We start from the raw sequence: 24,725 nt of genomic DNA on the forward strand, positions 1-24,725 counted from the left end.
TTAATGCCTTAAGCTGTAGCTTTCTGGCAGCTTGTTGCTTCACTGGTGGTGTCTGGGGCAAAGCTGTCTCACCCTGTAATGGACTTTTAGGATTATTTAGCCAAAGGCAGAGCTGGGACTGGGGTCTGAGGGTACGAATGCTTTACACGATGATTAGGGAACAGAGCTTCTTTCTGTTTTTCTGCTTCCTATCTGGAAACCAGGAGACGAGATGTTCCAAGTGAGCGATCACTGTGTGTAAGCAATCAGCGTGGCCCTCTCCGCGGGAGCCCTCTGCAGCCGGTCTGTGCTGTTTACTGCCTTGGGAAGCCMTTAAATTAAATTAAACAAATACTTAATCTGAGGAGGGTGGCTGGAATGGCTTGATGGAGCATTAACGCTATTTGCAGCTTATTGAGATAAGGTTAACTAAATTGTGTGCCTCAGGTCACCTGATTATTTCCATTCAGCTAGGATCCTTATGCGTGTAAGGACTATGCTCTGTGGTTTTTTAGTTTTAATATCTTATTTATATCTTCTAAACCTCTCTGGTATCATCTTCTGATAACTTGATAATAGGTTCCCAGAGCCATCCTCCTCCTTTTCATGTTGTAATAGGATTATCGTACAGGATGACGACATGTGTACCTGAGCCAAAATACACAGCCATCTACATGCAGAATAAGTGAAACCATCTAGAAATTGAATTTTCTAGAGATCAGCACAAAGCTCTTCAAATAGGCCCAGCCCACATGGAAAATGCAAATTGCTGTTGGATCAATAATGAAACAACACTTTTGAAGGCTGTGCCAGAAAAACAGGGAAATGTCTCACCTCTTGGATACCCCCTTGCATCCTTACCTATGGAGGAAGTTTCTTCTGTCACCAGTTACTGATTCACTCAGCCCAGGGAAGGGCTGCTTTCCAGTTCGGTTTGAATGCCGGTCCTCTAATCAGCTGGAGAAAAGGAGTCACTTATATAAGCCGAAGGGAAAGGAAATGCCTCTGTGATACTGCTCACAYGAATAACTAGGACTGAGCGCTGGTGGACTCCTGAAGTCCAGCTTCTGCTTCTTTTCACCCATTTTCCTTAGGGCAACCTTGACTGGGACAAGTGGCAATTTTGGAGGCTTTCCTCTTTTTATTTGTCTTTCTTTTTCAAGGAAGTCTGTGAAGAAAAGCAGAAGCCATGACCCCCTCCTCAGACAAAGAGCTCAACGGGCTAGATAACCCCAGCTTCGTGGTGAGTGTGCTCTTCTCTGAAGGTTAACTCTGGTATAAATTGGTGCGAGCCCTGCAAAAAGAAGCCAAAGGGAAAGCCAGGGGGTTTTGGACTGGCTGCAAGGATGCTTGTGGGTGAACATCTATCATAGCTCTTATCAACRGGAATCTGAGGAATAATTTCCTCACTAAAGCTTACTACTCTTAAAGACCTGAGGTAGTTTCTACTCTTTGGATTTTTTTTTTCTTTTTGCTTCTTTTCTCCCTATTATTTATCRAATGACAGAGTAGATGAATGGCAGTGCAAGTATCTGTGTGGAAAAGGAACTGAGCTTGTGGCTCTTTGTGGCTGTGTCCCTGGGTAGCTTTAATAAGTAAAAGAAAAAGTGAAATTTAGACTGGTGAAGAATGTGTTTCTTTGTCTTCTGGATCTATTTCTAGTGGGGAAAATTGACAGAGAGATGGCTGAAGAAAGGATTCGAGGGTCAGCTGTGGAGAGCAGTCTGTATGGTTATAGGATAATAAAAGCACCTGCAAATGAATATTATTGAGAGTTATACAGGGCATGTAAAATACTGCATGCTGTGACAGAGTCATAGGACCAGGAGTGGGGCATGGCAGCTCTGTTCCCACCTCAGGGCAGAGGCAACTTCCACCAGAAAGAGCTACTTTAGAAGAGCTGCTCATATGCCCACAAGAAGGGTGAAAGCGTAGGGTTCTGCAACCCTACACTTGCCTCAGGGCAGAACTTGGGCCTTGAAGGAGTCATTTAACCTCTCAGTGCCCAAGTTTCCCATTCCCCAAGTAACTCTTGGCCAGCTTGCTGCAAGTGGTGGAGATGAGGGTGCCGCTGTGGGCCAGCTGCCGGCAGATCCTCTGGAAAAGAGCTCGGAGAAAAGCAGAGTTTTTCTGGTGTTATTACTAGTCATCTCTGTTTCTGCCTCTTCCACAGTAACTCAGACSAGGTTTGTAACTCCCTCGGGCGGGAATCACACCTTTATCTCCTATCTGTGGTTCCAGCAGTTCAGTTTCCTATTGCTCTCCTGATAAGCTTATCTGAAATACTGACGAGGGCCCTGATCCCATGCCTGGCACCTGACAGCAGGCAGGGGACAACCTGGACMCTTGAGCTTGCAGAAATAGCTGGGCTGGGAAACATCATGGCAAGCTGGGTGGCTGCTGTGGGGACTTGTCCCTGCTGAGACCAGGGGAGGCAGAGGGAGGCTTGCTGCAGAAAAGGCGCTTACTGCTGCCCGCCTGGCTTATCACCCATCCATGTGTGGTGGTGTTCAGGAATAGCTTTCTCCCCCAAAAAACTCCATGCATGAGCAAGCTTAAGTACCTTGTTGTACATTTGCTAATCCTAATATTCAGGCTTTCTTGTTCCAAAATGAAAATGCTTCCACAGGGAGTTATTCGGGAATGCCTGTTGCTCTTTAGATTCATGCCTGAGCTCTCTTTGAATTAACTCTGCCCTCACCTATGTGTTTTTAAGTACCTGTAATGCTCCCAGCCTGCCTAGACTACATAAATACACTGTATTTTAAAAGGTATTAGACAGTGCATTTTAACAGTGTGATCTTAAATGGGACTTTGGAGACTCAGCCATGAGAGAGACAAGAAAAATCGAGATTTCAGGCAAATGATGCAGTTCTCCAGGCTTAGTAAGCTGTAGTTGCATATTTGCAGCTGAAGGTAATATTAATTTTACATCCCTATTTCCTGATTACCGTGTSAGTTTTTGTTTGCAGTGGTAGTTAGACCATGACAGGTACTGCAGACAGCTTTCTTTGCTAGGCATTTTGGGGTCTATAGGTTCCAGTAAGACTGAAGGATAAAGAAAAGAAAAATTTTGGTACTGACAAGCTGGTTGGGAAACTGGGAAAAGAATAGGGCAAGATAGGCTTCTGCCCCTGCCTGCCAGATCCAAGCTTTCCAGCCCAGAAAAGGTCCCCTGCTCCGAGTGCGCTGAGGACTCGCTGGCTAGAGAAGCTTCAGTGAAAYAAATAGTTGGGGATCTTAATAGGCTTTTGGATTGGGATCAAAACTTTGTGTGTGCATATGCAGGGATTTGTGTGTGTGTGTGCGTGTGCGCGCGCACGCGTCTGGGGTGATGTGTGCGTGGAGAGGTGTGTGCATGGGGTGGCACGTTTGTGTGCACAGAGGGCTGCAGCGGTGCCAAAGGAGGAGAGGACAACCTGGAGCAATTACTCCATTGAAAAACTGAGGCAACTGAAGCAAAGTAGTATTTTGCTTTTCTTGGGAGAATAAATTTCTATATAAATATGCTTCATGACAAGTACAGCTCCCCCAAGAGCCCTGAGGCTTCTGGGAGGCAATCTGCACCTTTCTGGGGAACTATTTCAGTTCCTACCCAGCTCCCTGCAACATCGAGGTCTGAGACTTGCTCAGTCCTCAGTGATGCCATTGCAGCAGGATACTTCTTTGGTGGCAGCCAACCCTGGCCAAGGGTGGACCCACTGCATGAGTGCCCAGCTTGCCCCTTTTTCTGTGGCTACTCTGACCAACATGCCTCCAGCAGCATGTGTAGGGGGTTTCAATAGGCCCTGCTTTTGCCCGTGTCCTCTTTCAAAATGGGCGCAGAGTCTCCAAGATCATAGATTTTGCTGTGTTTCACCTGGCTCTGAGTATTAGAGAGGTTTTCTAATATGACAAAGTGAAGATGTGTTTATCAAGGTGGAAGATTTTAGAGTGTTTGCTAAGGAGATTAGAAAGAGAAGACTGAAGAGAAGAAAATAAAATATAAAACGTGCTTCTAGTCTGTAATTATTTGCTGCTCACTTGTTTTAGGATATTTTTTCAAAAACACTGCTTGTTGGTGACAGCCATGGACAACAGACAGTAGGGGATAATGCAGATTTCATGGATTAACCTGTAGCACTCTTTCTTGTTACTCCATTGCCAACTAAACGTAAATGATGCTAATGCATTTTTTCCAGATATGTTTTTGRGGCTAATTGAGATGCTGTCCAGTGTCTCTTCTGGTCTAGCTATACATACACCTATAAACAGTTTCCATAGAAATTTTTTACCTATGTTTTAATTTCCCCCTTTTGTTCTTTTTTATCCTGGCCTTGCTGAAAGATACAGATGAAGTGTTCCCACAAGACGTGGAGCACAGTCACAGGAGAGGCAACGGCTTGGTGCCTACTGGGTCAGGCTTTGGCTAACAAAAGCTCTTTCCTGCTTGCCAGGGTGAAGACGGGAGCCACTACTACGCCTTTCCCAACCTTGCTGCCCAGAGCCCAAAGGAAGGCAGGGGTGAGGACCACAGCAGCAAGCTGGCATACACCGTCACAGATATACCACCGTGGTATCTGTGCATCTTGCTGGGCATTCAAGTGAGACTGGGAGAATTGCAGAGGAAGTGGGTGGGAGTTTAATGGCTTTTCAACCAGTTAATGGGGGTGAAACCTGAATTTGGAAGTGCTTTACATTCTCCAGGCATGACTAGAGCTGTGGGATCAGATCTCCATGCGATTAAATCCTTCCCACCATCTCCTGAACACTGATCCTTATTCTTATGCTTATGATTACACTATGCCCTTTGAAGTGCAAATGGGAAGGCAGAGTCCCAGGATCAGAGCCAAATAGTTAATAAGAATAGGTTAGATAGATAGATACCTCTACTACAGTTAGCCAAATGTCTAAAGGCTTCAGAATTTCTGCCATCCCTAGCTAAGCAGAGACAGCACGAGAAAGGCCCATGCTGTGATGGTCCATATCCATGGCAGTGCATGTTGAATGACCCAACATTAGTAATGACATGCAAAATCACTTGGTGTAGAGCCTCAGTGGAGGGACACCTCAGGATGATTAAGATAACGGTGGACTGAGCTGAGTGGACATTTTGTATTGGTTTCTTTAAATGGCAATCTCAAATTTAAACTGTATGAAAAGAATGTTTTATGAACACATCTCCATCATTATTTTAATAAAACATGCCTATAATGAGTTCTGTGAGCTATCAAGTGCTGTCACTTCCATCATTGCAGTCTTGTGCTACAAGATGAGAACTGGGAAGTGGCAACTAAAATGACCTTGGATTCCACTGTTCACCGCAAATAAGGTCAACATTTAAAGCAAAATTATATTTGAAAAATTATTTTCACATTTGGTAATTAATCGAAGGTCATTGTAGAAATATGTCTATGACCCTTCTGAAAAATACAGGGCCTGATTTTTCCACTGCTTGTTATTTATTTTAGAGGTTATTTATAAATAAATAAGTAAATACATGGTGTAAAAAATGCTACTAATAGCAAAAAAATGGGTAGCTCTGGTTTGGTAACATTTTACATTTTATTTTCTGGTGAAAAAGAGAGGGATTTAAACTTGTATTTGCACTCATCTAGCCTGTTGACTCTCTTCTCCTGCCCTGGAAATTCTCCATCTCCTCCTCACTCCTTACAGAAGCATCCCCAGCAGCATTGTCTGCAGGTGCCGGGGATAACCTGGTCCCTTCTGACAGCAATTTGAGGAGTCTAGAATACTACAAAAGGTTTTTGAGCATGAAAATTGGGACAAGTTAGTGGATGGCATTTRAGTTCTCATGAGTACTTCGAAAGAGTCCCTAGCAGAGAATTAAGGTTGGCTAARAAACAGGAGCATGAGTAATACTAGTATCACACAAGCAGTGATCCACAACTTACTTTTAGATTTCCCTCAGCAACGCAGTAATAATACATGACCAGTTCTGCATCRTTCCTTACTGAATTTTTCTCTATGGTTCCTAGCATTTCCTGACGGCCATGGGAGGTCTTGTGGCCATCCCTCTGATCCTCTCCAAAGAACTGTGCCTCCAACATGACCTCCTCACTCAGAGCCAGCTGATCAGCACTATCTTCTTTGTCTCGGGGATTTGCACCCTACTGCAAGTCTTCTTTGGAGTCAGGTAGGCCAAATGCCAGAAATGGGACACATGACAAAATCATTTGTAGATTCAATTACTATGTGCTCAGTGACCAGCTTGCTGTTGAACTTATCTATCAGTGAGGGTTATCTGCTACCTTTGGCTAATCAGGCTCATGCCAAAGCATCCYAGAATCACTGTACATGATACTGCAGGATCAGCTCACTAAGTGCTCTGACTTTTGTGTCTCCCAATGCACTTTTTCTTGTGACAGTAAGGAATCTATCATGCAAACAGTAAACTATTAAAGTATGCAGTAAACTGTATCTGCTCCTTCCATATGTCAGGAATGCTCAAGTTGAGGTAGGACCCTTTTGATCCGGGCCCAGGACCAAGGGAAGACAGACTTTGTGAAAAACTCTAGGGCAGGGAATAAATGGGAGAAGCATATCTCAAGCGTATCCAGTTATGTAGTACCCCTTTTCATGTCAGGGATTCATGACACAATCTGGACTGAATCAAAGTAAATCCTCTTCATTGCTCAACTGTTGAAGGGTAAGTGACAAGAAGTTGAGTTTGGACCTGCCCTGAAACTGAAGTACCTGTAAGAGMCATCTGCAAGCACTCCCTTTCTTCCAAAGATTTAGATTGCCACTTTCATAAAAAGCTTTTATTCTTCCTGCTTCTTCCTCCACTGCAACTTTTCCTTTACAGGAAATGGCTGTAGACAAACCTCACCTCCAAGAGGGCTCCACTTCTCATAAATTACAGGTGTGTCGCGTGGGCCAGGTCACCCTTTCTGGCTGTGAAAGAGGGAATCTGGCTCTTCTCAGTTCAATTAAATTCAGGATYGAGTGTACAGCTATGACCTTTATTATCTGTGGCTATTGGGGATATTCAGTTTGGAATTTCTCCTAGATGGGATTTCATCCCAGATGGCTCTGTGAATACCTAGGAGCTGTGATACCTTCGATTCTGGGCTAGCCAAGAATGGAAGAGTAGCAGGGAGCATTATTTCTTGTAGTTGAACAGCTAAATGAGGAACAACAGATCCAAATAAGCTTAAAATGATTCTGTTGAGCTGAGAATGTGAATGCCTTGCCACCAGCCCAGATTTTAAAGGTATGAGGGCATTCCCTGCTGGAAAGGTGGGACTTAGGCTATGATGTTCCTAAAGAAGGGAAACCAAGCCTGAGGAGAAAGTTGGAAGTATTCTTTTTCTTCTTTTTCTCTTACTGTTTTTTCAAACCTTACAGTAGTTGACAACCATGAGCCACCAACATGGCAGTCAAGAAAACAGTAAATATAAGGTTGAGGGGATGCTTTTTCTTGGAAAACATCAGTGCTATTGTCTGAGACCTTTGGGAGCCCTCAGCTAAGTACTATGTACAGTTCATGATGGTCATGATGTAAGAAAGAGTAATTCAGAGGAGAAGATGAATGGAGATAAGCCATTAAAGTGGCATGAGGAAAGGAGACAATTCGTTTTACAGAAGCAATTTGAGTGAGATTGGTTTATTTAGCTTGGCAAAGTGGAGGCTCAGCGGGGTATGGCTGTGGTCAACAATTAGGCTGGAAAAGAAAAGGATTGGATCAAGCAGGGAGAAACTGTTTCAGCTAAAAGACAATGTTGGCATGTGAACAAATAGAAACTGGCCACACATATAGGAAATTGGGAGGTTCCTACCAAGAGTGAATGGAATTCTGGAGCAGCCCTCCAGAAGCAATAACCCAGGGAAAAGCCTGACCCACTTTAACCTGCAGCTCAGTCACGTTATACAGCATGAAAAAGCAGTGATGAGTTCCAAACAGTCACTGGAGAGACTGTATCCAAGAGGCTCCTGAGGGAGGCATAGATTGCTTATCATTACAGTGAACCCCCTTGGCACTTGCTCAGACATCATCAGAGCACAACATTTCCTTCTTTAAGCCTACAGCATTTTGTTTTTCTAACCTCACTGGAAAGAAGCCAGTGTCTCCTCTGTGTGTCACCATGAGCTGCAAACTAGCTTCAGGGCTAACACAGGATGAGCTATAAATCTGTTGTTAAGTCAACAGTCATGTCTTTGGGCCTTCTGTGTTTCTTTTTGTTTATTTTTTTCCTTAYCTAGTAAGATTCTTTGGAAGCTGAAACATGTTCGACTGAATGCTATAAATTAGTGACTCCATGGATGACTGACATTCAAATGTAAATTGCTGCCAAAGTCCTGAACAATGGTTCTGATGTACATGGCATGAGTAAGAGTAGTGGTATAAATATTTATTTTAGATGAAGAAGGGGTGGTACTGATAAGGCTATGCCATCTTTTTGGTACACTGGCTATGCCAGTGTGTTCCAGAGAATGGTAAAAATGCCCCTTCTTCAGGGAAGTTTTTTCTCTGCTGAAGCACTTGGGTCACCATGSCACTGGTTTTCTAAGCAGGTGCCACAGGAGCTTCCAGCTCAAGGAGAAGTTACTTTGGGAACCGCTCTCAGGAATGGTCTGTCAAGAATGAAGCTGAGGTGTGACAACTTGTTCAGAGCTTGCTGGGTCAGCCTGGGCTGACAGACAGATTCAGGTTTTTGAAGTGCGCTAGAGAAATGGCCTCATCAACAAACATCTTCCACCAAAATGRGGGCTTAGTACCTTCAGTGTCTTTGAAGAGTCATTTAGGCCTTTTAGATATATGTGGCCATTTGTCCGTATGTGAAATAAATAAGAAGTCTGGCTTAGCTCACAAGAGTGAAGGGAGCACTGATCCCTATATATAAAGCCCTATACCAAGCCACGTCCAAATGCCGCTGAAGGTGCAAGGTCATTGCTAGCTTGGGTTTCAAGAGTGAGAGTTCCTCTAAGCTAGGAGATGTGCAGCATGTGGGAGGTGCTGAGCTCTCCCCAAAGCAGAGTGCTCAGAGCTGCTCATGCAGGTTTCCCTTCCTGTGTCAGTGAAAACAAAGCAGAGGAATTAGCTTTAAAACTCACTGTACTAAAGCTAAGTCCCAGTTTCTACCTCCAGTCTGAAGATGGTTATGATGTGGGGAATAAACAGTGTATGTGCTCATGTTTATAAGCAGGTCATGAAGAAAAGTGAGGCAGCTGAAGGGAACAGAGGAAAAAAATGAAGCTTGGCAAGATCTGTGCCTAAAAGTATCACCTGTGCTAAGTTTTTCTTGAGAATTTCAACCTCTTTCTTCCTTGGTCTTCTCCTCCAGGTTTTCTTTTCCTTGTTGTTTTACTATATGCAGCTCTGTCATCTGGTCAGACAAATGATCTGATCACACATTAAGAATACTTTTTTTTTTTTTTCCTTAAAGCAGAGTAGCAGAATTTGACTCCAGAACCAGTTTCTCTTTCAATTTTCAACGTTTGAACCTGGGCTTTCCCTGATATTGCTTTTGAGTGCAATGGGCAACAATTCCCAAGCATTGTCAGTGATGGAGACGTGCCAGAACGTTTCTAAAGGCATTGCCAGAGGCCTTGAGTAGATTGATTTTTCATTTGTTTTCAATTTATTTTACTTTTCTCTTTCTTAATCCTACAGAGCTCAGATCCTAGCATTCACACTCTTCAGCTTTTCCCTCTGGGTTCCTTCCAGGTTGCCTATTATCCAAGGAGGGACTTTTGCGTTCCTGACCCCCACGCTGGCTATGCTGTCTCTCCCCAAGTGGAAGTGCCCTGCCTGGACAGAGAATGCCACCCTCGTGAATGCCTCTTCACCAGAGTTCATTGAAGTCTGGCAGACACGGATGCGAGAGGTAATCCCTGCAGACAGGCTGTGCTGAGCCCAGCTCTAGAAGCATGATAAATGGTTCTCTGAGTGGATAAGGATCTGGGGAGAAGATTCTCCCAAGAGAAACTGTTGAGTCAGGGCAGACTGAAGGCTGCATGACAAGCAGCTCTGCAGATATATGTGTTTGCGTAGCCGTATTGTAATTTCAGTGATACCTGTTCTTCATCAGGACTGCTTTCTTTCACAAAAGCTCCTGACCATGGCAGGGCCATAAGTGCCTGAGAACCCCCCACCACCAGGTGACTCTGGTCCTCATCCTACTGCAGCTCCCTTAGCATCTATTCCCCAGCAGAAAAGTGCTTTGCTGCTTTTAAACAGGGGTYTGTACAACAGGACATATAGTCCTCAGGTGATTTGATGGTCCCTTCAAAGTCTCTGGCTTTATCCCCAGGCTGGGGGTATTTCTCTTCCCCCTAGGCCAGAGGGAGAGGAAGTGCTCAGCACCTCAGACAAACYAGGCCAGGACTTACCACTCCATCTGCAACGGCAGAGAGGAGCCTTACCGAGTCTCCTGGCTGGAGCTGACACGAGCAGCAAACCAACTTTCAGGCTGTAACCACTGGCTACTTAAACAGTGATTGTCAAACACAGGGAAGCTCAGGGTGGTAAGTGGGTCCCCTGGGGGAAACCAATATTCTACAAAAAACAGAGGCCTGGCTGTAACTGTCCTCTCCTACCGATGTGCTGCAATGCCCAATTAGCCACATCCTCCTCTGTGGGCTGTGCAGTACAAGGAACTTGGGATACAGCACTGTGTTCACCTGCTTGAGGTCTGCCTGAGCACAAACCTCCTAGCATCTCCAAAAGACAATTTGAATAGACAATGGGACGTGATCAGTGTGTTTGTCTCCTCTCCCTTGACAAGCCACTGCCATGGGGCTCGTAGGGGTAACATGAGTAAGGGGCTACTAAGATGATTAAGGGGCTGGAGTATCTCTTACGTGAGGAAAGACTGGAAGAGCTGGAGTTCTTCAGCCTGGACAAGAGAAGACTRAAGRGGGATCTTATCAATGTGTRTAAGTATGTGAAGGAAGGGTGTCAAGAGGACAGGTCCAGAATCTTTTCAGTGGTGCCCAGCGATAGGACGAGAGGCAATGGGCACAAACCAAAACACAGGAAGTCCTGTCTGAACAAGAGAAAAACTTCTTTWGCATGAGGGTGACTGAGCACTGGCCCAGGTTGCCCAGAGAGGTTCTGGGGTCTCTATGCTTGGAGACATTCAAAAGCTGCCTGGACACAATCCTGTCTAACATGCTCTAGGTGACCCTGCTTGTGCAGGGGAATGGACTAGATGATCTCCAGAGGTTCCTTCCAACCTCAACCGTTCTGTGATTCTGTGATTCTGTGATTCTGAGTAACCAGGCACTTGGTCCTGGTGGCCATCCAAACCCATCAGCCAAGGGGGAGTTGATATGCTGGTGCTTTTGTGGCCCTTCTCTATGCATGACACTCAGACAGCTCCTGCTGTCATCAGAGCGAAGCCTCCATGCTTGTCCRTCACTGGGAGCTGAGCCTGGCTCTCACGCTGGTTTTGTGCTCATTTATCTAAGAAAAGGCTTAACAGCTGGAGCTCCTTTCAGCCTCTGTTCTTTTCCTCCATTTTTCCAGGTGCAAGGAGCTATCATTGTAGCTTCCTGCTTTCAAATCTTCATTGGATTTTCCGGCCTGATTGGATTTCTAATGAGATTCATTGGCCCTCTGACAATTGCCCCAACCATCACCCTGGTTGCACTACCTCTCTTTGACTCAGCTGGAGATGATGCTGGGCAACACTGGGGCATATCATTCACGTAAGTCTCACTTCCCCTTGGGAAAGCTGTATGTACACAGACCATCTACTTCTAATATAAAGCAAAATGTTWTAGTCTGTAGCAGGCTTCCCTTGGGATTGAGGACTTATTTGTTGAATACTAACATGCGACAGGCTTATACAAGACACCAATATGGCATAGTTTGTTCTCCAGGAGCTTAGAGCCTTCAGCAAAATCAAGAACAGAGCAAAAAACAAGAATGAGGTTTGAAAAATCTGATTTTGTGAAAACCATGAGGTCACAGGTCAGCAAAAAAATCTCTTCTACGGTGATTCCTGGGGGCAATTTCTATCACACACATAGTATCTCATACACTTAGAATTTAAGTTAAAAAGACAYTCCTAAAATGACAAAGTTGAGTGCTCCAAGTTAGGCATTCCSCAAATTAAAATAGCTGTATATATTGTTTTTGCATTACTAGAAGGAATTGTTTTCTCCTAGGAGGGTGTTGGGGTCTGGAAATATCTACATTGTGTGCATGTGGCGTTGCATTATTAAGAGTGCTCTTTAAGAGACATTTGTACTGTGTGCTGTTATGATTGATGGTAGAATTTCCTTGGCACTCCAGAAACAAATTAAAAGGGTAGAAATGCCACTGCATGGTTCATCTGCAGATTTGATTTTCATATCCATTACGTAGACTTGAGCTTGGGATAATGTACAACATTAGTTTATTTTCTGCCCTATGGACTCTCACTGTGGTGGTAGTGTCACCAGACTCTCACTGTAGCTAGTGGTGCCAGAGCTGTCTTTAGAGACACAGAKATCAAGTTTGACTCCAGCCTCTGGGAGGCAGTGTGCTTTTGGGGGACATGCTCCCCACCCTGGCTCTGGCCCCAAGCTGGGCTTGTGCTCCTGGCTGTGCTCCTCCTGACCCAGCTGGTCTGCTCTGCCTCCCAACAGCTCCAGTCCAAGGCCCCATCTCTGCTGAATCAGACTGTTCTCCACCTCCGCTTCCTCACGTAATTGGTCTCTCCTCTCCCATTCCCTAAGACCCCAAGCCCTGTCTGCTYCCCCAGGCTTCCCATCTAACCATAGTTTCTCCCACAACATCTCTGACTTGTTGTCCTAGTCTCCAGCCCCAATGAACTATCCTGACCCCTTTCCTTAGCCTTGTCTGGACTATCTCCTCTTTCTGCCTTGCTGTTCCACTCACTGGCTCCTAACTTTAGGCCCTTCTTTAACTTCTTTGCCCAACCCAGCTGCCATCAGCGAGGTCTCCCACCTCCAATCCAAGTCCACCACCTGCCCTCAACCCTGGCCACCCTTTCTATCCCATCTCCTGCCTGTGCTAATCTCAGTCCTTTCTTTCGTGACTCAGACTTCTTTGCCCCAACCTGATCACCATGCTCTGAGCTATCATCTGGGTTGTGTCCTATTTTGCCGGGAGGCTGCCTCCTCCATGCTGTGGGAGTACCACTAGGGAAAGGGAAAAGCGTCATAACAGAGAAGGGGGAAGACACAAGCCCTGTGGTCTTTGCCCTGCTACCCAGCCTCACCACATCCCACAGCACTCATGGTGGGCAAAACTTGCTGTTGCCTTGAGTGCCTGGGCTACTGTGTGCTCATCTGCTCCCTGATGATCGTGCATACACAGTTCATCACTGGGCAAAGGACRAGGCTTGGGAGTACTCAAAAAGCTCAGCACATTTATGGGCTGCAAACATTAAATTCAGAGATGCCAAGCACTTGGGACCTAGGATGAATGATCATTTTTACAGATTGTTCATACTTGAGCAGATTTTAATGAGAAAGAGCAATATCCTTCACCCTAAAGGTCAAGTCTTATTGAAKTTTAAGTCTTTGCTTCAGATCGTAGGCAGAGCCTCCCACTGTTCAAGGTAAAATCACCTCTCAACGCTGTGTTTATTATTTCCTGAGTGTTATTATTGGAAACAGGTTTGGGATATATTTTTCCAGAAATATTTGGCCTGAGGCAGATGTTTTCCATGGAAAACTTCATCTTGAATTGTTAGAGTTAGGAAGAATTATAAGCAGCTGAAAATAGCATCTATTAATGGGATGTGTCAGGCAATCTGAAGAATAAGCAGTGACACCTACCCAAGATAGAAGACTGCTCCTCGCTGATTCATAAAGCTGCTGAGACCCTTTGTAAATGCAAATGCGTGAAATGTGCATTGACGCAGCCGGCCTGGGCCCTGTTGCTTTAGAAACAAAGAACACAAAGCAGGTCCTCCTCGAACTTTCTGGTCCTCACTCAGTGCTTTGATTGATGATTCGTAGCCTTTGGCCGTATGTTGCAGTATGTCTTTGCAGAGAGGGGAGGCTAGTGTTTCCTCTGCACTGCTAGCATTCTTCATGTCCTTAAAGGACGAAGAGCCTCCCTGTGGTGGAGAGAGCCTGGCTTTCTGAGTCCTCTAGAGTCCTGAGCTCCTCAGGTAGCCAGGCCTTGAGTTAATATGTGGGGCACAGGTGGGCATCCATATTGTACCTGTGGCTCACRTTACCATTTCACTCATGGAAAACTATCAATTCTTCACATCAGTGTGCAAAGTTACTAAATGTAATTTGCCAAATCCTATTTCAAATAATTCACTCATTRTGTATAATTTGTATTTGTTTTGGAGTTGAGCAGCTGGTGTGGGTTACCCAGTCGCCAGCCTCCCACTAGATACCACAACCAGCAGCTTAATTTACCACCAGTCCCGGCTGTCCTTTCCTGAGTGAAGCAGCATGGAGGGAAGACAGGGCTTGCTGTGAGTACACGCTCAGCTGYGCATGCAAGGCAAACCCGATGCTGTTTGCCTGCAGCCCTGCACTGGGGTTTCTGGACTTACAGCCCCATGGCCAAGGCGAGAGAGGAGCTACACTCGGTGGCCACCTCTACAAGAATGAGCCCTGCGGCCTGCTGGGGGCAAACAGGGCCACCACTACGTTGGACAACCCATCTACGGCGTGGCTGTGGCAGGGTGGGCGGCCGTGCTCTGCCCTTTGCGTGTGACCGGAAAGCCGTGCCCTGGCCGTGTCGCTGGAGGGCTCTCCCTAGGGCCARCGTTGCTGCTTCGGCAGGCGCCGGGGCACTACTTTGTACTCGCCGAACGAGACCCCAGCGTCAGGGAGGACGGCAGGGCGCGACGTGCAGCCCCCACCGTCCTGCCATATTTTTTTTCTTTCAAAACGAGAACTTGCATAGGCAAATCAAAGTGAGTTCATGCCCCCTTGCAATGTGAAACGAAACGCTGTGACTTCCTCTTTCTTTTCTCCTTGCTGTGTAGGAACTCTTTGCAACTTAAAAGCAGCATAAGTAAACTTGAAACCAGGAAACTAATAAATCCTGTATTTCTAGTGCATCTAAATTATATAGAGAAGTTCAAGGACAGCTTCCTATATAGCCTACCTGGACCTTGCAGGTCTTTCACATCTTTCTTTTACTCAGCATCATTTTTATACTTCTGGCAATGGTATCATACTCAGTGATTTACCTTCGCAGTGATGTGGGTACTGGAACAAAAAGGAGAAAAAAGCATTTACAAGCACAACAAAACTTAAGGYAGCATATAATGTTCCCAGAGTGGGAATCATCCTGTATGCTGAGAGCCTGATTTTGGGGGGGTATGTTTTGTCTCATGATCTACTTTTTCCCTCCCTCTAGGACTATTGCTTTCATAGTTATATTTTCTCAGTACCTGAAAGATGTGCCTGTGCCATTGCCGTCTTACCAGAAAGGCAAGAAGTGCTACTTCTCTAAGATCTACCTCTTCCAGATCTTCCCAGTAAGTTATGGTCCCTAGTGATGACAGAGGGACTGGGCTAATCCAGTTCAGGYAGTCTGGGCTTAAATGTTATTTCCACTCACTTCCAGCACAGTAAGGGTTCCCAGTCTCGCCTATGTTGCAGCTTGGGTTCATCTTAGTGTTGGAAAGCCATCTTTATCTCAGAAACGCAGGCTGCTCACCACCTCTGTGTGCTCGAGCTGGCTTCTCTATGATCCCTGCTTTCTCTGGTCCTTTATTTCATTGTCTGGATAATCAGAAAGCACTTTCCAAATGAAGCCAAGTCCTCTTCAGCTGCCCCGTGCACCTTCCCGCAGGACTGCTCTTTGCAGGGGAGAGCACAGGAGGGAGGAAGGTACCACCACCCTGTACGAGGGAGGGAGGCGGCCAGACCAGGAGAGACCCTGCCCCAAACCCTGCACCACCGTGTGGTGGTCCTACCGGCTTTCTGGAGATGTGGCTGTGCCCTAATGGGATGCCCCTGTCGAATGTGACGGACAGGTGCTGCTGGGGCTCTCCCTGAGCTGGCTGCTCTGCTACGTGCTCACGGTGACCGACGTGCTCCCCGTGGACCCGGCAGGATACGGCCACCTGGCTCGGACTGACACGCGAGGGGACGTCCTGTCCCAGGCTCCCTGGTTCCGGTTCCCCTACCCAGGTAGCGTGGCGCCCGCCTCTGCCTCGTGACCTGCTACTCCCACTGCTCCTGCTGCTCCCACTCCGAGGGGCCCCAGTGGCTTGTGCCCTCACCCATGGGCACTACGGGGAGGTGAAAGGACCCCAAGCAGCCCAGCTGGGCTTGGCTGGATGATGAGGCAAAACACTTGGAAGTGCCCCCACTGCTCTGTCCATCAGTAGCTTTGAGAGCAAACTTGTTGCCACTGACCCTGAATTGAGCTTTCTTTGCAGGCCAGTGGGGAGTCCCAACCATCAGCCTGGCTGGGGTATTTGGCATCATAGCTGGGGTGATTTCCTCCATGCTGGAGTCGCTGGGTGATTACTACGCGTGCGCCCGCCTGTCGGGCGCCCCGCCGCCACCGAAGCACGCCATCAACCGCGGGATCGGGGTGGAAGGCATTGGCTGTCTTCTGGCGGGGGCCTGGGGGACCGGCAACGGCACCACATCCTACAGCGAGAACGTGGGCGCCCTGGGCATCACCAAGGTGAGTTTCGCTGCAGCGGGATGTCCCCGTCACATCACTTGCTGAGGAATGTCATAGCTCACTCAGAGATATATCCTGAGGGCAYGTTTACAAGCATCCACTGGACACGTGCTGGACCTGGGAACCAATCTTAGCCCAGCTCTTCCTGGGCAAGCCATGTCAAAAAAAAAAAAAAAAGGGGGGGGGGAAAGAAAAAGGTCTTGCTGCCCATGGGCACTTGGTGACCATCTCAGCCAGACTGTCCAAATCATGTAACGTAAGCAGTCATTCCCACTGAGTCACCKCATGAATGTCGGAAAGGTATACACTGCTGTTACTCAAGGCTCGTGGTTTGTAAGACTGAAGAGAGGATGTTAGGCTGTGAGCTAACTAGGGAACTTCCTGAGAACTGAATTTATCAAAAAGTTATTTGTCTATCCATCTGTCTATGTATCCATCTATCTATATGTCTATTTTCCTTAATATGGGAGAGCAGAGGAGAGGAGAAGAGAGGAGAAGAGAGGAGAGGAGAGGAGAGGAGGAATATAAGAAATCTTTATTAGGGCTTCAAATTCCACATTTTTATAACCCAAAGGTGGCGATCATGTGAAAGGTAGACTGTTTTTTTGCAATTATAAAAYGTGATGACAAAGGTTTATATTTTTTACCTCCCCATAAAATTTCAGGAATCYCTTGAGTATCTTATTGCTCCTATAAGGGAGTGAAATTTCTAGAGATAAACTTGACAATCAGATCAGAGATTTTCACTCAGCTTTATAGCCAGGGAAAGGGTACATCCARCAGCCATCCAGAAAACATTTTTAAATCATTGTCAAATAAGCTATTGAGGTCATATCAGCAGAGCCACAAGACAGTAAGTAAACACAGAAATTGCTTTATGGCTCCCACTCTATAATATTGTTTATTTCACGGGATTTTATAAACCTCACTCACAATAASCATTTTTCGCAGACTGAACCCTTGGTGTTTGAGTGAGGTGGTTGTTTCCGGCAGAGAGGGTTGTCTGGATGTCTGCATGGAGGCCAGTTTAGCCTCTCACCCCACGTATCTTGTTGCTATGTGGTCTGTACATACTGACCACGTGCCTGAGCTCCTTGTTTCAAGACAAGGAGTTTGCGGCATATGTTGTATATGTGGGATGTAAGCACAGTGCAAAGGTGCCCAGACTCAGAGTTACCAGATCAGCCCATTCTCCCTGTGTCTGCCCTGTGCCTTCAGGCAGACATGTCACCTTTTCTGTTCTGAGGGAGGTGTTTCCCTGAGATCYCACCTCTGGAAAAGTTACTCATTTGCACCTAAGAGTTCAGAAAACGCAGAGCTTCATTTTAATCAGTCTTAAAAGAGTGGAAAGACTCTGGCTGGGATAGAYGAGGGTGCTGAGAGCACAAGGCAGATTTCATTTCATTTGGGTTTTGCATGGGAAATGCATCTTTCCATAACAAATGGAAACACAAGGGACTCATTTCCCTGCTTGAATAGATGTGTCCAGCACCATTTGAAATGTCTTTGGGTATCTCAGATACAGGGGCTGGCAGACAAAGCAAAGGAGAAGTTGCCAAGATACAACCTCTGAAGAGACACAACACACCTATGCCTAAGTTAGTGGATCAAGTCCAGTGTRCCAACACCGAGCTCTCGTTTTCAAGAAAATAAGATGAGAATTTTAAGGAGAGGTAAAGACCTCAGAACCACCATATACGTAYTAGCAAACTGTACTTCTTCTACCTTAAGAAGAACTGAGTATCTTATTTTCCTGACATAATTGAAAAAAAYTCTAACCTACAGGCTGTAAAACCATATGCTCTCGATTCTGGCATCAATGGATTAGTTAATTTGCCTTTAAGGCCAGCTCCACATGCTAGGTAATCTGTAATTTTGGCAAGTTAAGAATCTTAAACTTCATTCTAAGCCTGGAACAAACAGATCCTTTGGCTTTTATTAAATTCCACTTTTTGATAACAACAACRACCCAACCTTTAAAGTCAAGGAATATAAAAAGCACCTCCAATGGCAAAGGGAAAAGTATGTATGATTTTGTTTTGAAACTCCCCACAAAATCTTATTCATTTACAATCAAGAAATATTCAAAAAGGGACACTGCCAGTTACTGGAAATGTTTTTGTTGAAAGCATTGGCAAAAAGCCCGTGCTGGAAATACAACATTCRTCAGATATTTGCAAGGCAAGATTAAAATAATTAATTGAATTACAAAATGTTTGCGGAGGATTACAGAATTCCTCTGCCTTGCCTAAGACACAAACATTGTAAATCTTAGCATGATTTTTAAGCCTTGCAAGAGTTGGTGTGACAATACACATCTTGAATTGAAAGTCTAATAAATATTGTTTTTTATTTATTTATTTTTAATTTCTATAACCTCTAAATGTCTCTTTAATCCCTATGTGTTTGCAGATACTCTTTTTCTTCCTGTTCACATACTCTAGCAGATCTGCACAAGAGCTGTGACTTGGTGCTTCACCCCATCTTTGTTGTAGTGCCAGACAAAGGAAAGGCTCTCCCTAGGGGAAAAAATGAGACAAAACTGGTTTCACTGAAGCTAGATGGGTAATGACAGATAGGGGCAGACCGACTGACTTCTCCAGGTCTTGCTAGCCATTTATTAAATATGGAAAGAATATGCCAGGACCAGGAGCTAGCGATCCAAACAGCTTGTCCAGCCAGCTCTACTCTCCCAATTCTTGCTCCCGAGGAAATGGAGGCCACAGTGCCAGGCACYTGATTGAAACACATTTTTAGATGGACATCTAAATCCTAGTAGAAATATTGTCTAATAAATTAAGTAGGTAGTTGCAGCCCCAGCTTGTGGGTATACTGAGACATTTCTAGGCTGGAACAAGAGCATAGCCACATGTGGTGGTTATTGAGCTTTTAGCTTAATGATAAACTTTTGTTTAGCAGCAAACAGTTAAAGTCCTTGCCAATAGTAGGGAAGAGGATGACATAAAATAAATGGGTGTGGATCTGTGAGTGTTCCCAGGGTGGCTTTTGTAATAACTCTCACCAGTCTGCAAATACAGAGGCTTCCCATGCAGTGAGGACATCTCAGCTAGGACATGCTCACCCAAGGCTGTATCTGAACCTTGGAGCTGAATGTGCAATTAAAAGTGCTTTATCTGAGGTGCAATGACTGCCTGCCAGGTGTGCGCTTGCTGCATGGAGCCATCCCTCCTCCACCTCTCTGTACCGTGCACATGACTCTGTGTCCTCTTGCTCTTGCCCCAGGTAGGGAGCCGAATGGTGATAGTTGCTGGTGGCTGTGCCATGCTCCTGAGCGGCGTCTTTGGGAAAATTGGGGCTCTGTTTGCTAGCATACCTACCCCTGTGATCGGAGGAATGTTCCTAGTGATGTTCGGCGTTATCACAGCAGTGGGAATTTCCAATTTGCAGGTAACAGCTGGGTGAATACCATTTCATCCTCAAGGAAAGCACCTTCATTTTGAAGTAAGATTCTTATCAGGCTGAATCAAATGTAAACGAGTTGCAGCAAATGCAAACATTTGTGTTGGCAGCTCCTTGGAGAAGCCGAGGACTCAATAGACCCAGAGGGCTAAACCACAGAGAGGTTCATGGTTGGGACAGAGTTTGCTGCTGCTCAAGGTAGTGGTGTTACTAACAACCTAGTGGGTCAGGGCTGCTCCCTGGCTTCATTCAGACTCTTTTCACGGTTTATCTGAAGCAAGCTGTTATCACAAGGGGGAAGTTTCTATCATGGCCTGTATGGCTGATCTGTTGCTATATCCTACGGTATGGGTGCACCCCAGGCACGTGTCTGTTCAAGGGAGGAGGACACAAGCCARGAATGGGGCTTAGGTAAACAACTTTCATTTCCAGCTTGCCCAGTAGTTTGCTGGATGAATCCCACCTTCTTTCAGTGCCTCAGTCTCCCAAGCAGTAGAATGGAGACYATGGCATGCTTTGCCATCTAACTGTAACTGCCTTATATAATTGCCCCTATATGCATATACACATACACATCCCTGAAAGCTTTTGCTAATTTTGATTCACCTTAAAACACAACTTCCTACTGTAGCACCTGTCACTGGCTTTGTGTTTGTGCACACATCTCATGGTCACCTAAACAGCAAACAGTAACGTCTACAATTTCTCTGTGCAGTATACAGATATGAACTCCTCCAGAAACATCTTTATTTTTGGGTTTTCTGTCTTTGCTGGCCTCACAATTCCCAACTGGGCAAACAAAAACAGTGAACTGCTGGAAACAGGTAAGAAATGAAATCACATCACATTTTAGAACTATTTTCTGTAGCATAAAACTGAAGCAAAGGCCGATCTCAAGAATTCTTTCAAAATGCAGTTTTCCAAATAAAAACCTTGAAGTCTGTGCTTTGACTGTTGCCTGTTGCTTTCAGGTGTGCTATTCTTGCCCTCTGCTCTCCTGCAGAGCTCTGGGGTGGAAATTTGCTACCGATTAGCCTCTGGACCCTAGCAGGCTCCCGACTGGCCAAGGATCGCTGAGTGCGCATCCCTGGGATGGGCTCCAGGGTGAGGCCTTGCCCAGGAGGGCATCAGCCTGCGGCTGACTCCTGTTCAAGATCTCCAGGCTTTCTTATGTGCTCACAGACAGGAAAACTTTGTGTTTCCAAACCGCACAAGCAGGCTCATCTGCTAATTTGTCAAGATAAATTCACCGACATTTCTAGCCCTAGAACGATTAACCCTTCAGTATATCTCTGGTGATTAATGTCTCTGTCACAGGCATATATGGCAGGCTGGACTGGTGAGAGAGCTGGGCCCAGAAATCAGATGTGCTTTAGGTGCTCTATCAGATGCTCTATGTCATTGGGTTATTTTGCTCACATCTGTCAGCTCTTGCAGAGAAGCAGCATACCTGATCAACTTAGAGTGAAACCCCATGCTAAATAAACCTGTATTTCTCTGGGGAGTGAAGCTTGTGCATTTGTAGGGAACAGCTTGGCGTTATGTTACGGARGTGCAGAACCTGTTTGGAGCAGAAGAAGGTTTCTTCCTGTCACAGTGCTGTGACGGCTTGCACTGTAGACAGGCTCTTAAGGTATTTGTGAGTCATCCCCTGCCCACTGGCAGCTGTGTCAATGAATAATTATGCAGAATAAAACTGTAGGTCTGCAATTAGCAGGAAGATCAATCTCCCTTGCATTGCCAAATGCTAGGCTCTGCTTTGGGATTTGCAAGTCTTGTCTTAACAGGCATGCAGCTTGCAACCTTTTGGCACTGGCTKTGTTGCTTGGCAAACATGCATCTCTCTGCATTGCTACCCAAAGCTGTTTTTCTGCTAGGAATCATCCAGCTGGACCAAGTGATACAGGTGCTTCTCACCACTGGCATGTTCGTGGGTGGATTCTTGGGGTTTCTCCTTGATAACACCATTCCAGGTAGGATTTGTTGCAAAGAGCTAAACTACTAGGCTCTGCCTGCCCTAGAGTTTGTTTCTTAGTGGGTTTTTTTTTGTCTTTATTACTACTGGATTAGCTCTGCGGGTAAGAGTTGTGCTAGCAACTATGAAACACCGTGTCCCTGAACTCCTCCCAGAGAGGGACAAAGAACAGGAGACATAGGGAACYTGTTGCTGAAATGGTCTCTGGCTGAAGAAACAGCTGTTCATCAAAAACTACTGATATTTTAGGAACAACCTGGTCTGAAGAGAAGTTTATTTGCAATAATATCTTTTAAGGAAAATACCAGGCTAAAGTTGTGTTGTTAGTTGAAAGGAGAGACAGAGGCAACTGGAGGGAAGGGCCCTTACTTGATGGTGATATACTCAGATTCATACGTCAGATCAAGCACAACRCAGCCACTTTGATTTTGAGGGTATTTTTTTTCAATCCTCTTTCTTTTATCAACTTATTTTTCTCCTCTTTCCCCCATAAATTCTCAGAAGGCCTCAGTCCTGTCCTGAGATTTCAGAAAGTGTTTTGGAACCTCAGGGAACATTGTGAGATAGGAAAAAAAATAGTTCTTGCTTGGTTGTAGGCAGAGTGCCAAGGTGTGCCTACTTACAAGAGCTACTAAAACTAAGCCTGCCCTGGTGCCACAGGCATGGAAAGCACCAGGAAAGGCTCATGRCCACAGATGGGATATAGCACCTGCTGCTAGCGCTCACTGCCAGTGGAGAAGCTCTGAGTTCAATCAAGCTTGGGGAGAGACAGAGCAGGAACAAGAGAGAAAAACCTCATTTCTGTAGGAGGAGGAAAAAAAAAAAAAAAARGGAAAGAAAGCAGGAAGGACACACCATTAACTAGATTCCTATGTTGTTTTCTGTCTCAGTTTTCCTGAAAAGCCAGTCTCCTTTCAGATCTTTAATTTTCTTGTAATCTTTGGTCCTCAGTTCCTCCAGGCAGTTATTACAGGTGTCCTCACTCACCCCAGGAAGAACTCAGCCACTGCCAACAATTAAAGGCACTCAGCAATGCCTTGGCCAATGTAAACACCYGTAGCTAGTAATTGCTCCTGAAATCTTGTTCCCCTCGCTCCACAGTAACTCAGCAGTTACCATCCAGCCTTGTTTTTCTAGCACTTTGTGATTCCCTTTGAATAATTCTTGGACTCCCYCATTGCTTGTGAAAACCTGTTTCTGTATACCTGATCCATGTGAAAAGCAGTGGAGAAGACTGCTGATAGGGAAGCTGTAGCAGGAAGACAGGTGGTCTAACAAGCAGTTAGGTAATCTTTGTGACAAGCTTTGAAGCCAGAGGGGTTTAAGTGCATGRGATCTCTATGTTGTACTGGGTCTGCTAGGATAGGGGGAGTGGGTGTGAAGTGCACAAAGCAGACTTACTTTCATTTGGTACATCTCTTTCAATGTTTTCTGTGTAATGATCTTCTTTTCTCTTTTTCAGGAACACAGGAAGAGCGAGGACTCCTGGCATGGAAGCAAAGCCATAAGGAAGAGGGGAACAACTCTCAGCTTGTTTCCAACGTCTATGATCTTCCCTTTGGCATAGGCACCAAATACTGTGCTGTCTCTTGGTTTCGGTATCTCCCTGCTTGCCCCAAAAGACCACCTGSAGGCAAGCGAACAGATGAACAAAAGACTGCCAAACAGGAAAGCAGCGTTAAAGGAAGCTTGGAAAGAGCTCCTGAGATAGGTGCTGATACAAGGATATAAGCTCTGGCCTGAAGATGAAGTCATCTCTGAAGCAGAGGTCTGAAAATTGTGTCTGCAGCCCCATCATTTGAGCCTTAGGTGGCAGCTCCCAGAGGCTGGAGCAGAACAGCTGATAACATGTCCTTTTTCTTCCCAGAGCCACTGGTAACCTCAAAGGAGTCACTTTTCTTTCACCTCTCTGCTTCTACCTGTCCATCTCCAGGAAGATCATAACCCAGCTTTGGAGAACACCAAACTCCATTCAGTTTCCCTCCTTGTGCTGAGCCTCGGTGTCCCCCAGCTGTTTAGCTGAAGCAGAGACCTTCCTTTCCCCTTCTGTGGTGGCTCATGGGGCCAGAGACCCCTCTGTGGGCTCTCTCCCACCTTCAAGTGTCTCTTGGGCTGAGGTGCGTCCCCCTCACTCTAAAGATCTGCAGCAGCAATGTTCGTCTCAGCCTGTAGTTTGCTGCTATTCTGACCAAAGAAAAGAAATGGGAACCTCTAGTTAGCTCCCATGACATTTTTAAAGATCAGATGAATGCTGCTCTAAGAGTTGTCTGAGATTAATGAGATGGATTGTCTTCTGCAGCCTRAGGAGGGAGAAGCACCTGCAGAAAAAATCTAGAGACCTCGCTTAGGCTATTGACATTACAGAAATAATGAACTTCACTGCAATGAACCCTGCCTGGGATTGCTGGGAGCAGGCATAGGGGAACCAGCTTTTCCGGGAAATCATATCCTAGAACAACAAAGGAGTTTTCATCAAAGATGAGGGAGAAAGCGCTTTTGCTCAGAGTAATGTAGCCATGCTACTACTAAGTCCCATGTGTCTCCATTTTACCTGTTTGGCCTGGTGTGGTAGTTGTGCAGTGAAGATCACTTCTCTGGAAGTCAGTTTGCAGATTCTTCCTTCTTTCTACAATCAGTGGAAACAGTCTTAATCAATATGGCCATATACATGTGTGATTGTACGTGGTATGGGTTGCTGGTGACATGTAATGACATTGCTGCTGTATCATAAGCTTGAGATTTATATTGAGATATTTTTGGAGAAAATCAAATAAAATA

At 45.6% G+C, this 24,725-nt stretch overlaps 1 protein-coding gene across 1 annotated transcript; it reads left to right on the forward strand.

Moving 5' to 3' along the window:
• The first annotated feature begins 1,168 nt into the window (after positions 1–1,168).
• Positions 1,169–23,678, forward strand: LOC146586455 (solute carrier family 23 member 1-like). Its single transcript, XM_085321242.1, has 12 exons — positions 1,169–1,222; positions 4,416–4,562; positions 5,958–6,115; positions 9,650–9,809; positions 11,453–11,634; positions 15,269–15,389; positions 15,891–16,047; positions 16,299–16,552; positions 19,796–19,960; positions 20,688–20,796; positions 21,850–21,945; positions 23,410–23,678. Exons 1-12 carry the CDS (start codon positions 1,169–1,171, stop codon positions 23,676–23,678), a joined length of 1,872 nt encoding a protein of 623 aa, XP_085177368.1.
• The last annotated feature ends 1,047 nt before the right edge of the window (positions 23,679–24,725 follow it).

The sequence above is a fragment of the Rhea americana genome, unplaced genomic scaffold (assembly GCF_003343005.1).
Source record: "Rhea americana isolate MKP2758 unplaced genomic scaffold, rheAme1 scaffold_69, whole genome shotgun sequence".
NCBI classification, from domain to species: Eukaryota; Metazoa; Chordata; class Aves; order Rheiformes; family Rheidae; genus Rhea; species Rhea americana.